Genomic DNA, 12,727 nt, shown 5'->3' with positions numbered 1-12,727 from the left:
ATAATTACTGTTAAATTGATTATTTTATTAGGTATTTTATAGCTTTAATGTTTTACGTGTGTACTATAAAATAACCAATACTCCAGGTAGGTAAACATTTAATCATGCTTAAAATGAAATGTACGTACAAGAACGTTATCTAATCTATGGTCAAACTGAATCAATTGCGTTGTGCATCTATTTTAAAATACATTGTTTTACAATTTCTTTAATCTCGACTTCTAAAAATATATTAATAATTAGGCATAAACTAAAACATAAAATGATACTAGCAAAGTCCTCGAACGACTCTTCGTCGATTTTGGGTCAGCTTTCGTCATCCTTCTTTGGAATTGTTCTTGTAAAAAATATAAAGAAATAACCCCCCAAGCTACCTTCCACGCACCGGGGGGAACATGCCAACCGTTCAACCGTCAGCGCTCCGGCGCTTCTTCGGGCTAGAAACGCAGTCAGGGTACTGTCCGCGAGCGGCAGTCGCTACTGCAGCGCGGCGAGGTCGGGCTTGGTGTCGTACTCCTCGGCTTCCTCGAGCGTCTCCACTTCGAGGTACTCCACCTCCCCGTCCATGTCGTCGCCCTCCGCGCCCTCCGCGCCCTCGACGATCTCCTCCTGCAACGCAAGCGCGGTGAGCGGCGGCCGCGGCCGGGCGCGCCGGCGGCGGGCACTCACGTGGACGATCCGGAAGGGCCGCTCGCGGTCGGCGTCGAGGCCGCGGTGCACGCGCGCGTGGCGCTTCATCGCCGCGCCGGACGCGAACCTGCGCAAACGGCCGCCGTAACATCGCACGAGCCGAAGCCGGCACTGACCGAGGGAAGGGCGGTACTGACGTGCGGTCGCAGCGCGGGCACGGCACCTCCGCGGCGGCGGGCGCGGGCGCGGGCTCGGCCGGCAGCTCGGCCGCGTGCGCCTTGCGGATGTGCGCCATCAGGTTGCCCCTGCAACACACGGCCGTCAGCGCGGGCGGCGGCGGCGGCGGGGGCGGGGGCTGCGGGGCGCGCGGGGCACCTGGTGGCGAAGCGCAGCACGCAGTCGCCGTAGCCGCACACGAACTGCTTGGCCTGGCGGTGGCGCAGCGCGTGCGCCGACAGCAGGTCGGCCGAGCGGAAGGCGCGGAAGCACAGCGGGCACAGCAGCGGCGGCGCGGCCCCGCGCCCGTGCGCCGCCGCCGCGTGCGCGCCCAGCTCGCGGCGCGACAGGAACTCCTCGGCGCAGGCGGGGCAGCGCGCGGCGCAGGCGGGCTCGTGGCGCCGCAGCTCCGACTGGCTCTGCGCAGCGGACGCGTCAGGCGGAAGGGGCGGGGCGGCCGCGGCGGGCGGGGCGGAGGCGATGACTCACGGCGAAGGTGGTGTCGCACAGGTGGCAGCTGAGGTGGTGCAGCTGCTGGTGGTCGCGCGCGTGCTCGTGCAGCGCCTGCCGGTGCGCGAACTGCGCGCCGCACGTCCAGCACGAGTGCAGCGCGTCCGAGGGGTGCGACGCCAGGTGCGCGCGGTACTCCGCCGCGCGCTGTCGATTCATCAACAACGCCCGCGATGACTTAAATCTCTTTCGACAAAATGCGCTCTCGCACATCATAACTCTCGATAATGTGTTCAAAAACCGCAAATCACGCCCAGCATACAGGTAAACTGTGTTGTTAGAGCAAATTTCTTGTCAGTGAAAATGTTATCTTGATATTATTACATTCAAATTTCGAACGTCTCTGAAAAACCAAACAATTTGATTGGACCTCAATTCTAATATCGGTCAAAATGAAGTTTTATTCCAAATGAAATGTCAATAGCAAACAATTTTAACAATTTCACATGTTACTTGATGTAAAACGATTTGACAGTTAGGGCCAATTCTAGTTTGTCTATGAATATAATAATAAAAATAAAAGCTACGGTTGTATGGCACGCGTGAGAAAAGTTTTTATTTTCCACCATTTCACCACTCGTAACATGCGGTCCCTGAACACATCACAGAGAGCTTATAATGTGTGTAGACAAAGCAGTGTATGTAACTGTATATAATTAGTCATTAAAACACTTGTGACATGTTTTTATGAAACTCGCCCATTGGCTCATTTTATAAACCCTCACACTTATTTTAATGCCTTTCATTATGTTCCAGTCATATATACTACTATTTAAATCCATACCTGCATTATATATGTATATATTTTTTGAACATTGAATGCATACATGCATATGCATATAATATTTTTTAAACATTGAACGACTAGCGATCTTCCTGAATGTACTTGCATCCTGCATTGTGAACTTCAATCCGATGAACGTACTTAATAAATAAGACTAATTACCTGGAACGACATAGGGCAAACTGAACACTGATACACGGTATCTCCCTTTGCATTTTTGGCATGCTCCAAGTCCTCGTCGTCGGCGGCCGTGGCCGCGGCCAGAGCGTCTTTCTCCACCATAATAATGTCCTCTTCGCTGTAAGCGTTATTGCTGCCGGCCCCAGGCCCTCCAACGACTATGAAAACGTCAATCTTCTGTGTCAACTCGTGCAATCTCCTCCGTAATGCGCGGATCTTCTCGCTGAGCGGAGGCGCGCTGCGCGTCGACAGTGCCGTGCTGAACTCGTATGCTTCTGCAGCCCGTTGCGCGCAGTTGCCGCACAACCGCCCATCAGGAACCACCTGGAACATTAATGTATTATAGATAATTAGTACCCTACCTGCAAGTTTGATAGTTAGGATAATTTACGAAAATAACCTCAAAATTACATATTTTCGCACCAAATGCTGAAGAGCAGGGTAAATAATGTGGGAATGAGGGGTAGGGGAGGGGAGTCCCCTGAATGAAGTTTCAAATTTAGAACATGAATAGTTTTCGAGATATTAATTTTTGAAAATTTGTATAAAATAACCTCAATCATGTAATAGTATCTACGTACTTTGCGTTATTTTTGTAATTTAGTTGCGACAACCAAACACCGTGAGTTCATAACCTACAAATCCTTTCATATCATTAATTTTCCAATATTTCAATAATTTTTATTATCAAAACTACAAGTTTCGTAAAGTTAATGGTATATACATGGTATGTGACAAATTGTACCTGGAATGCACTCAAATAACAATGATCGGTTGCACAATCTAATGGACAAAGACAAAACCAGAGGTATTTTGTCTAACATTGTATTAAAACCACAAAAACAACGTGAAATTGTTTGTTTACATTCCTCAACAACACGGGTGACGTTCGACTTGACGGACTCGCGCAGCGAAGTATTCACGTTATCACTGGAAAAGTAATATTTTAACAGCCTGTGAAACTGCGTGAAGAAATTAGATTTACCCACTTTATTATTGTTGAGGTGGAGCAGCATTGCCCTCAGCGGGAGCTGCATTGGCGGCGCGCCGGCATCGAATTCTTCGGGTGTGAACAACTCACCGGTCGCACCACACACGCAGCAAGTTTCTGCAGCGTCCGCTTCAATTTTCAACACAGTTGCAGCCATTGTTGCTATTTCTAGCAAGAAGAAGTAAAAAGCAAAATTGTCAACAGATATTTACTCGGAATCAAGTAGAAATTACACGGCCTACCAAGGCGAGAGCCAAAAATTAGAAAGATGCGACAGCCGCGGGTGACACCAAAAAATAGGTACACACAAACTAATAAGAGATACTACGTATTAGGTACACTTTTTTTTCCTTCGTTCCGTTTGGATCATAGATACAGAATAGGAGTAGAATTTATTCTGTATCTATGGTTTGGATCAACCCACAAACCACAACCACAAACTACTAATGAACATGTAATGAACCTTAGAGGATGGAAAATGAACAGATGAACAGCCTAAGGTTTTTTTTTATTTATTGCATGACCTGGATACAAAGTCCTTCAGTCGAAAACATTTTAACACTAATAAAAACAAAACAAAAGCTTAGAACTTAGAACAAATTCAAATTAAGTAATTATTTACATAAATAGGATGTTAAGAATTAAATTTTTTCTAGCGTACTTATAATAATCTTATAGAGTGAGATAAAAAACTCATTATTAGAATAGGAAGTCCTGCACGCGGCGTGAACACTGACTTGGTTTCGCATACAACTGTCGCTGTCACTTATGTCCGAGTATCGTGTTTTAAATTGACGATTTGGCTTGATGTATTTATTCCGATGCCGTGAAACTAATATTAAAAAAAAAGTATAGTGTTCTGTGGCTGTCAAAAACCGGCGTCGATTTCGCCATTTTCTAAAAATTCGTAGCATTTTTTGGGAAATAATCCGTATTCATCGCATTTAAATAGTTCAAAAACTAGGCTATTTCAAAAGTTTTGTGTTGTACTACATCCAATATGTCTATAGGTGTGCCTATTAAAGTACTTCACGAAGCGGAAGGCCATGTAGTGACTTGTGAAACAAATACCGGAGAAGTTTACCGAGGTAAACTAATTGAAGCTGAAGATAACATGAATTGCCAGATGACGCAGGTGACGGTAACCTACAGAGACGGACGTGTCGCTCAGCTGGAGAACGTGTACATCAGAGGCTCGAAAATTAGGTTCCTTATACTACCAGATATGTTGAAGAACGCGCCTATGTTCAAAAGACAAGGCAATAAGCCGACTGCGGGGCGCGGGAAAAGCGCCATATTACGAGCTCAAGGTGAGTTGTGCTGGAAGTTTGTTTACTAACAAATTGTAGGTTGTGTTGGTAACATTTGTTTTTTTAATACCATATAGTATTCACAACAATTCAGTTATTGTACCAAATTGTATACATTTGGCAAATTCTGAATAGCGAAGCCAGTTTACTTAATAAATAGCAATTGACCAATATTGATGAAAATGTTATAGATAAATGTTCGTAACGCCAGGCCACGTACTTATTGTCCATTTGTAGTTGATTGGTCCAGAACGAATGTCGGCTCTAATGCTATTATTATCCGAATTTGCCGTGAGTACGTAGAGTACGTGAGTGAGTAGAGTGAGAGAGTGAGACAGACGATATTAACTCTTCATCAGTGGACCTTTATTGGCCACCATTAGAACCAGTATTGGATCTGTTCATGCCGCAGTGGAGTGATTAAACTGAATCGTTTGAAGGTGACTGTGAAGTTTTGATAAATATAGTTTACCTACCCTTTCCCATTTGGGAAACAATTTTTTATGGTTAATTTTTAATGTACTTAAGTGATGTCCTGAATCCTGAAAAAATCCAGCACAAAGAAATCTTGTAAGGAAGTCTCCACTTTCTGGCTCCGTTCCTTGAAGTTTAGGCAAAAATGGTATACCAATAGGTACATATTGTTCACTGATTATAACTTGTCAGTGCACAATATAAAGTTCTCTTTGGATTGGATTAATTGCAATTGGAACTTTAATATCGACAGGCAATTAATATCACTCAAATTACATACAAGTGGTGCCAAAAATAATCATTTTGCTTTGGTTTATTGTTCAATATTATATTCAATTCAACAATAGCTGTTATAAATAACAGTAGCAGATTTGATTAAGTCATATTAACTCCATTATCCACAATTGAACCACAAAATAACAGGTTACGCAAGTTTTTTTTTTCTTTTTCTGTGTCTACTGTCAGAAAGAGAAGCAGTGTTGGAATTTGCGTCTATTTTAAAAAATTCGCCAAAAATTGTAATTAAGCAAAATTACGTATTGTTTTGTGTTCTTTGTGTTTACATGAACATTAAATTGTGCACAAATTATTGGATAATGTTAAAGTCGTTAGTGAAGGGTAAATTGAGTGAGAAATAATTACATTTCATCCCAGTGTAGTATTTCCTGCAAAATATGAAATGCTTTCAATATGAGGATGACTACAACAATGAAAACAGAGTGCAGTGTGATGATTGCAAAAGGAATATTTGTTTGCAATGCAGTAATTGGACAAGTAGTGAGGCGTGTCATGTCATGGAGCTACAAGGGAAGCGCACAGTCCTGTACTTGTCTCCCGCTTGTCGAGGCCCTTATACCAAATACTAAATTAAACTAAGCTCCTAAAAAAATATCTATTACAAACCTCCACATTTGGATATCACAATTACAAACCAATAAGTAATGCTGATCTTACTTACATTTTTATAGTTTAAAGCAGTCGTAAAAATAAATATTTTGTATATATTTCGATTCCCTATATATGTTACATATAGATCATTATCCATATGTATATATCTTACATCTATTGTATAAAATGTAAAAGAAGTTTAAGCACACCTATAATTATTGTTGTCCAAAGTATTTCAAACCCACACTAGACGAACCTAGTGATGCTTGTCGCAATCAGATCAGAGTCTAAGGGTCGTATTCTAGAACTCTACTCAATGCTCAAGTCAGGATTGCACTGGAAACACAAGCACTGGAAATACGACCCTAATGGCAAGGACTTGTGTATGATTTTCAGTGCTCACTGCAATACTCAAGTCCTGACTTGAGTATTGAGTAGAGTTCTAGAATACGACCCAAGAGTCGTATTCCTGAACTATAGTGTTGCAGTGAGCACTAACAATCATACTCAAGTCCTTGCCATTAAGGTCGTAGTTCCAGTGCTTGAAATCATGCTCAGGTCTGCTCAAATCCTGACTTGAGCATTGAGTAGAGTTCTGGAATACGACCCTAAGCGTCGTATTCTAGCAGTGCTTTAGCACTCGAAATCATACTCAAGTCCCTGCCATTAGGGTCGTATTTCCAGTGCTTGTGTTGCCAGTGCAATTCTGACTTGAGCATTGAATAGAGTTCTAGAATACGACCCATAGTCGGTGCAGTACTTATTATATGTTTCACATCCACGCAACATGAATGTTGTGTCGGGAATTTGTGTGATAAAGTGGCATGTGAAGCAAGAGGCGCCGCCTCAAAGCCAGTGTGTTAGTGCGAAGACCAATTTTTGACAGTAATTCCGACAGTCAATGTTGCCATTAACCAGGTTGGATATAAAACAAACGTCATTTAATTCACGACGCATCTGAAGAGGTAGAAAGTGATACGGCCTGTATTGGTGCTCACAGCTTAGAGACTGTTGTCTACAGTTGAGTTGTAAATATAGATTGATTTCATGATATAAAATGTGATATCCTTAATTATGAAATAAAGGAATTTGGAAACAATCACTTACAGAGAAGTTTTTTATTATTACTATATTATTTGTATTATTTCAGTTTTATCGGCCGTTTTTCTGATTATTTCACTTTTACAATAAATAAATAAATAACGCACACACTCAACATAGCCCCGCACTAGGGAAACCCTGTGTCGCGGGTGCCATGGACACACACATAGACAACCACAAATTGCACCCAAACTCACGAGAGAAATAAATGTAAGCCATAGAAAAACATTTCTCCCGGCCCGGGAATCGAACCTGGGACCTCTGCGTGGCAGTCCGGCATGGTAACCGTTCCGCCACGGAGGCAGTTAATGAAACTATTGAGTGTTAATCTCGTTTACTCTCATACTATGCTATGCTAACACAAACATTTTGTAGTTGAAAGCAGGTTTGTGGTTGTTAGGCACTTGAATTAATTGAAGGCACTTTGTTGCAGCGGCGGGACGCGGTCGAGCCGGCGGGCGCGGCGGGGGGCACCGCGGCGGCTGGCAGGGTGGCTCCGGGCCTTCGCGACGCTAACTCGCCTCTAGCTTAAGCTATTCACTATTTTAAGCATTGATCTTGTGTGGCCAGGTAGATGAAACCTTTTGCATGGTCACCGGTGAGTATGTACAACATCAGGTACTGTGTCCATAATAGTATCTGCGCTAATTGTTAGATGTGTTATTAAACAGTGTAGAGAATTGGAAGATGAACTCTGTTTACCTACTCACGAGTGACTGCGGGCATCATCTGCTTGCGTCGAAAATTAACTTTAATTGTAAGTGTTTGTCTCGAAGCCGGCGTGGCTAAGTATGGATTGTGATACTTTATGTACAGTGGAATGAGACTAAATAAAGTGAAAGTTGCAGATTAGGAGTTTCAGTAAAAATCATTCTTCTGTTAAATTTATTTAATTTCACTTACAACACCACATACTTAACATTACATTTATTATCACAAAATTGCGTAGAGTATAATTACTGCACAAGCCTTGCTTACATGGAGCTGGGCATGGATATATTTAGCAATTATTTCTGTATACGTTTAGTTACGACTAAAGGCTACAGAATATTTGGGTGCCACTCGGGACAAACGGCTCTGACCTGAACACCAAAAACAAGACGTTTAATGCGGCTACATCGCTCCCGCCCTACAGGAATTCTAGTTCTCCGCCTCGTCTCCACCTTTATTTATTATTTTTATTTTATTTCCAACCTTCTCCACCTTTGCCTAACTACTATATGACTTAAATATTTTCTATCAATCCACATCTCGAGTCGAGTACACTAGGAAAATTGGAACGAAGTTACCGGGAATAAAGCTTATTTATAAATGACAAGTTCATAATCAACGGCAACAACATTAAAGATAGTCCAACTTGTAAACGCTCGGAAAGCGTGAAGAGGCGTCTTGTCGCCGGCGACTCGGATCGGGCGGAAGAAGCGACCGCAGGGCGGCCCTAGGACGCCAGCTCGGCCTTCTTGGGCCGCGGCGCGGGCGCCGGCCGCGGGCCCAGCGCGCGGCGCAGGCGCAGCGCCGGCAGCTCCACCAGCAGCGCCAGCGGCAGCGCGCACAGGTACGACACCAGCGCCACGCCGAACCACTCGAAGATCTGCGACATCAGTGGGCTGTCATCGCGAGGGCCCCGGCCGCGGTGGGGGGCCCGGCCGACACTGACCGCGACTTGCCGGCTGAGCTGCGCGGGCGCGAGGCTGCTGGCCACGAGCGACTTGTTGAGCGGCAGGTGCAGCAGCAGCACGCCGAACGACAGCCGCGCCGGCGTCGCCCAGCCGCGCCACGAGAACAGCGTGCGCAGCGGCGCTGCAACAGGCCTCGGTCAGTGCGCCGTCCCTTCTGCGCCTTCGCTGCAGCGGTGGCGGTCGCGGGGCCTCACATCTGACGCCGTTCATGGCACCGAGCAGCCCGAGCGCGACGAACAGCGAGAACACGGGCCGCTCGACGGCGGCGAGGGCGGCGGCCGCGCCGCGCGCCGGCGGCCCGCGGCCCAGCAGCAGCGGCGACAGCGCCGCCCACAGCACCGCCAGCGGCGGGCTGGCCACCGACACCCACCGGAACACCTGCCGGGCGCGAATCCCCGCTAAGGCTCGATTCATCGTCGACGGAACGGAACGGAATGGAAGCGAATTGTTGTAACGGTATTCCACGTAGCGTAATGAAATGTATGGTCAAGTGTAACTTACAAACTAGACACGAGCCAAAAACACGTCGCGCGTCTTCCGCGGAACGCTCGCGCATTCGCGAAAGTTCCGCAGCTGCCGTCGGCGAAGCCTGGCGCCGTCGCGGGAAGTGGCACGAAGGCATGCACAGTGTGACGTCAAACGTCGACAAAATACTACTGCCTTAGCCGCGATCGAATGCTCGGGCATTGTGGCACCTCAGCGACCGCGTCTTCTCGCGCAGCGAAACGAAATTGATGCTTCCATTCCGTCCCGCCGCAATGTACTTTGAGCCTTGGATCGGCTCGCGGAGGCGGCTCATTGCGAAGTAAGAGACCCTTCGACCTGCCCATTTTCTATATCTATGGACCTGCCTCACAGGAATGGCGATCGAAATCGATTTCAGTTCACTTACGTGAAGCCGGTCACCATTACCTTCTACTCAAAGATGACTACGGTGCTGTAGAGCCTCACGAAAGTGGCGCGGCGCGACTTCTATTCGTATTTTGTTTGAGTATTGCTCTAAGCATTTTTTGTTCTTGACTTTCGTAGATAGCGTTTCAGCCATTTACGAGATTTTTCAATTTTATCTTTAAAACAAAGTCGAGAGCTATATTATAGAGAAAGCAATAAATCTACATTGCACCGTTCGCTGTAGGGAGATATTTTCCAGCAAACGGGATTATACTGGCGATGAAGTAGGCGAGAGACACCTAATGTAGCGGTTACTCCGCCATGTTTGAGCTCGTGAAAATAAACCAGGCTGGTTTTTTTTAAACTTTGGATTTTGTTTAAACTTAATTTTAACTTTTCTGTTATTACGAATCCCTAATCGAACACATTGCCGGAGTTGGAATACCTACGCAAGTCTGTCACCGACGCGTTGGCAATTAATGGCGTTTCATCACTGTACCTAAGCCGCTTTGTCAATTGTCACAATCTGATCTGACGAGTAGGAGCTGCACGTGTCAGTCGTGCCTGCGGTGTACGGCCCTACAAGCGGGTGGCAGGCGACGTAGTGCCGCGTCGGGCTCCTGTACAACATCACCAAGAAGCGGCTCCGACCTTGTGCTCGGCGAGGACGACGCCGGCGTCCAGCAGGTGATGGTGCAGGTGCGCCAGCAGCAGGCCGGCCAGCGCGCCCGGCGAGTTGCTCAGCGGCGACTGGTACAGCACGTTGAACGACGACTCGCCGCGGTATATCGCGCGGACCAGCCTGGACGTGCGTCTAACGTCGTCAACTAATTCCAAAGTCGGGTGCCGGTCGCGAAATAACCCGTCGAGGTACCGACTCGGGGCTGTGCATGACGTAGGTGGGGATGAGGCGCCAGGCGTAGGCGATCGCGAAAATCAGCGCGACGGCTCCGACGAGCAGCGCGGCCAGCACGAAGATCGCCCCTCGCCGCCGTCGCCACAGCGCCAGCGTCAGCGCCAACGACAGGGCGTACAGCTGCATGTCTGCCGCCAGGTACCTGCTCGACAGCGAAGTGCGAGTTACGAACCCTACGTGGACAGTTCCCGAGCGAGTTCTTCGCGAAGCGACCGGAATATACGGCGGAGTGAAAGCGAAAGGATTAATTCACCAGGTTTGTATCAGGCACTTGTCGTCGGCGTACAGCACGTTGTTGAGGTACAGCAGATGCGTCCACCACTTGCGGCGGCAGACGTCGGCCTCGGCGCGCACGTGCGGCGCCCACAGCGGCCCGCGGCCCGCGCGCGCCCACCACGACGCCGCGAACCACACCACGAAGAAGTAGCTCGGGCTCACCCTGCAACCCCACGGACCGGTTCGTCGGTGCGCGGCTCGGGCGAGCGGCCGCCGACGCCTCCTCACCTGACGACCCTGTCCACGAGCGTCTCCGCGAAGACGGCGAACCGGGGCGCGCCGTCGCCGCGGCGGCGCCGCTGCAGCAGCTTGTGCGCCAGCAGGAACGACGACATCAGGAAGAAGATCTGCACCACTAGCGTGCTGTTCACCATCATCATGACGTCGGTCGACAGACGCATCTGTGCACCACGCGCGAGATCTCGGTGTAGTAACGCTAGACTCGAACCTCGGACGCGAAGAGTCCGAGAAAGGTGCGAACTCGACTAGGGTCGAACCATGGCATACGAACCAGCTCGTAGTGCCTGGTGTTGACGAGGTAGGACTGCGTGGCGAGCCAGCAGACGTGCTCGACGACGACGCACATCATGCACAGCACGCGCAAGCCGTCGAACGCGCGCAGGTCCGTGTCGCCGCCGCCGCCGCCCCCCCGCGCCGCCGCCCGCCGCCCCTCGGGCGCCCGGCGCCGCGTGCAGCGCGCGCCAGCTCGCCGGCAGCGACCACGCCAGCGCCCACGAGTATCCTGCACGGCAATCGAGGAAACGTTTGACCCGCTAGCGACCGGGCTCGAGAGATTTTCAGTCAATTGTAATATTCTGCTGCGAACCAGGGCGAAAAACAGAATAGTTTATGTATATCTTTATTTATAGAAAAGTAATTCGCCCGCGAGAGCTTCGTGGCTGACGCAGTAAAAGCGTATTGTCGCGCAAACTGCTACGATACGCTTCGCGTTGATGATGCAACTCGTCAGTAAATTATGTAGAAGTGGCGTGTCATCGCGAGCAATAAGAGAAGCAAAAATTATTTATAATACCTTTACCTACGTGATATGTACACACCTAGAGGTCACGACAAAGCCGCCTAGTAGGTACATACTTTGAATTATGTGAATACTTCTAATAGCCATAATTTAGATTTACGGCGACCTTTTGCCCGCAGCGTAATATTACCCGCAGCCATCATCCGCAAAACTAGAGGCATCATATTATACCTTTAAGTACCTAGTTAACTACGGAAGAAAAAAGCAATGGAAGTGCTCAAGTCTCGATTACTATCGAAAACTCACACATTTATAATAATTCTAAACACTGAGAAATCTTGATATTGATTGATCGCTATTCCTATTCTTCTGTCTTTCAGTTTTCTATCTTTCCCTATCATATTGCTTTGTGCACCTACATTTAACACAAATTTTATGCTTTGCCTAATGCACGTTCGACGTCGTACAGAATACCCCTAGGTATTGTCTAGAATACCAACCAGATTACATACATTGCCCATAATCTTATGTTATAATATACGAAATAAATTTTATAGACTACCCCTCATCATACTTGATAATGGCACTTGCTAAGTGCTCTGAATTATCATAGGAAGAATAAAAAGTCATACCACGATGAAAAACCTTACATTTTTAAACAAAACTTTCTATTTATCCATTTGGAATAAGTTCCACATTTACACACGGTATGGCAGCCAAAGAATGACACTCTGTTATATTACAGGAACCGTTTTGAACAGTATTTCCGACCCTCTATAACTCAAAATGTATTTGACAAATTTTAAACAAAAAATATAATATTAGACTGTTATCGAGCCATTGAAATATGAATATTGCTAATTTTAGCATTTTAGCACTCATTCAAAAACATCGAAACTTTT

General features: G+C 47.1%; 3 protein-coding genes across 5 annotated transcripts; 1 reads left to right on the top strand and 2 right to left on the bottom strand.

Annotated features, from left to right (window-relative positions):
* Nucleotides 1-150: 150 nt before the first annotated feature.
* LOC113225359 (zinc finger protein 668-like) lies at nucleotides 151-3,628 on the bottom strand. 2 transcript variants are annotated; one of them, XM_026457643.1, is made up of 8 exons: nucleotides 3,554-3,628; nucleotides 3,310-3,479; nucleotides 2,303-2,644; nucleotides 1,336-1,503; nucleotides 1,006-1,265; nucleotides 828-935; nucleotides 670-757; nucleotides 153-609 (listed from the first exon to the last, which is right to left on the bottom strand). In XM_026457643.1, the coding sequence occupies exons 2-8, from the start codon at nucleotides 3,466-3,468 to the stop codon at nucleotides 478-480; spliced, it is 1,257 nt and encodes a 418-aa protein (XP_026313428.1). In that variant the 5' UTR covers nucleotides 3,469-3,479; nucleotides 3,554-3,628; the 3' UTR covers nucleotides 153-477. The 2 variants fall into 2 exon arrangements, with proteins under 2 accessions (XP_026313429.1, XP_026313428.1); XM_026457644.1 differs by having other exon boundaries at nucleotides 151-609; nucleotides 676-757; nucleotides 3,310-3,617.
* Nucleotides 3,629-4,156: 528 nt separating this feature from the next.
* Nucleotides 4,157-7,963, top strand: LOC113225408 (small nuclear ribonucleoprotein Sm D3). 2 transcript variants are annotated; one of them, XM_026457714.1, is made up of 2 exons: nucleotides 4,157-4,620; nucleotides 7,560-7,963. In XM_026457714.1, the coding sequence occupies exons 1-2, from the start codon at nucleotides 4,312-4,314 to the stop codon at nucleotides 7,614-7,616; spliced, it is 366 nt and encodes a 121-aa protein (XP_026313499.1). In that variant the 5' UTR covers nucleotides 4,157-4,311; the 3' UTR covers nucleotides 7,617-7,963. The 2 variants fall into 2 exon arrangements, with proteins under 2 accessions (XP_026313499.1, XP_026313498.1); XM_026457713.1 differs by having other exon boundaries at nucleotides 4,157-4,621; nucleotides 7,518-7,962.
* Nucleotides 7,964-8,383: 420 nt separating this feature from the next.
* Nucleotides 8,384-12,025, bottom strand: LOC113225486 (O-acyltransferase like protein-like). The gene is made up of 9 exons (XM_026457806.1): nucleotides 11,960-12,025; nucleotides 11,358-11,588; nucleotides 11,075-11,247; nucleotides 10,824-11,009; nucleotides 10,533-10,712; nucleotides 10,306-10,456; nucleotides 8,958-9,141; nucleotides 8,742-8,884; nucleotides 8,384-8,675 (listed from the first exon to the last, which is right to left on the bottom strand). Exons 1-9 carry the CDS (start codon nucleotides 12,023-12,025, stop codon nucleotides 8,523-8,525), a joined length of 1,467 nt encoding a protein of 488 aa, XP_026313591.1. The 3' UTR covers nucleotides 8,384-8,522.
* Nucleotides 12,026-12,727: the final 702 nt, after the last annotated feature.

This window comes from Hyposmocoma kahamanoa, unplaced genomic scaffold, assembly GCF_003589595.1.
Source record: "Hyposmocoma kahamanoa isolate Upper Pololo Valley unplaced genomic scaffold, ASM358959v1 160, whole genome shotgun sequence".
NCBI classification, from domain to species: domain Eukaryota; kingdom Metazoa; phylum Arthropoda; class Insecta; order Lepidoptera; family Cosmopterigidae; genus Hyposmocoma; species Hyposmocoma kahamanoa.
The sequence above is the reverse complement of the archived record's forward strand: the minus strand, read 5'-3'. Positions and strand labels throughout refer to the sequence as shown.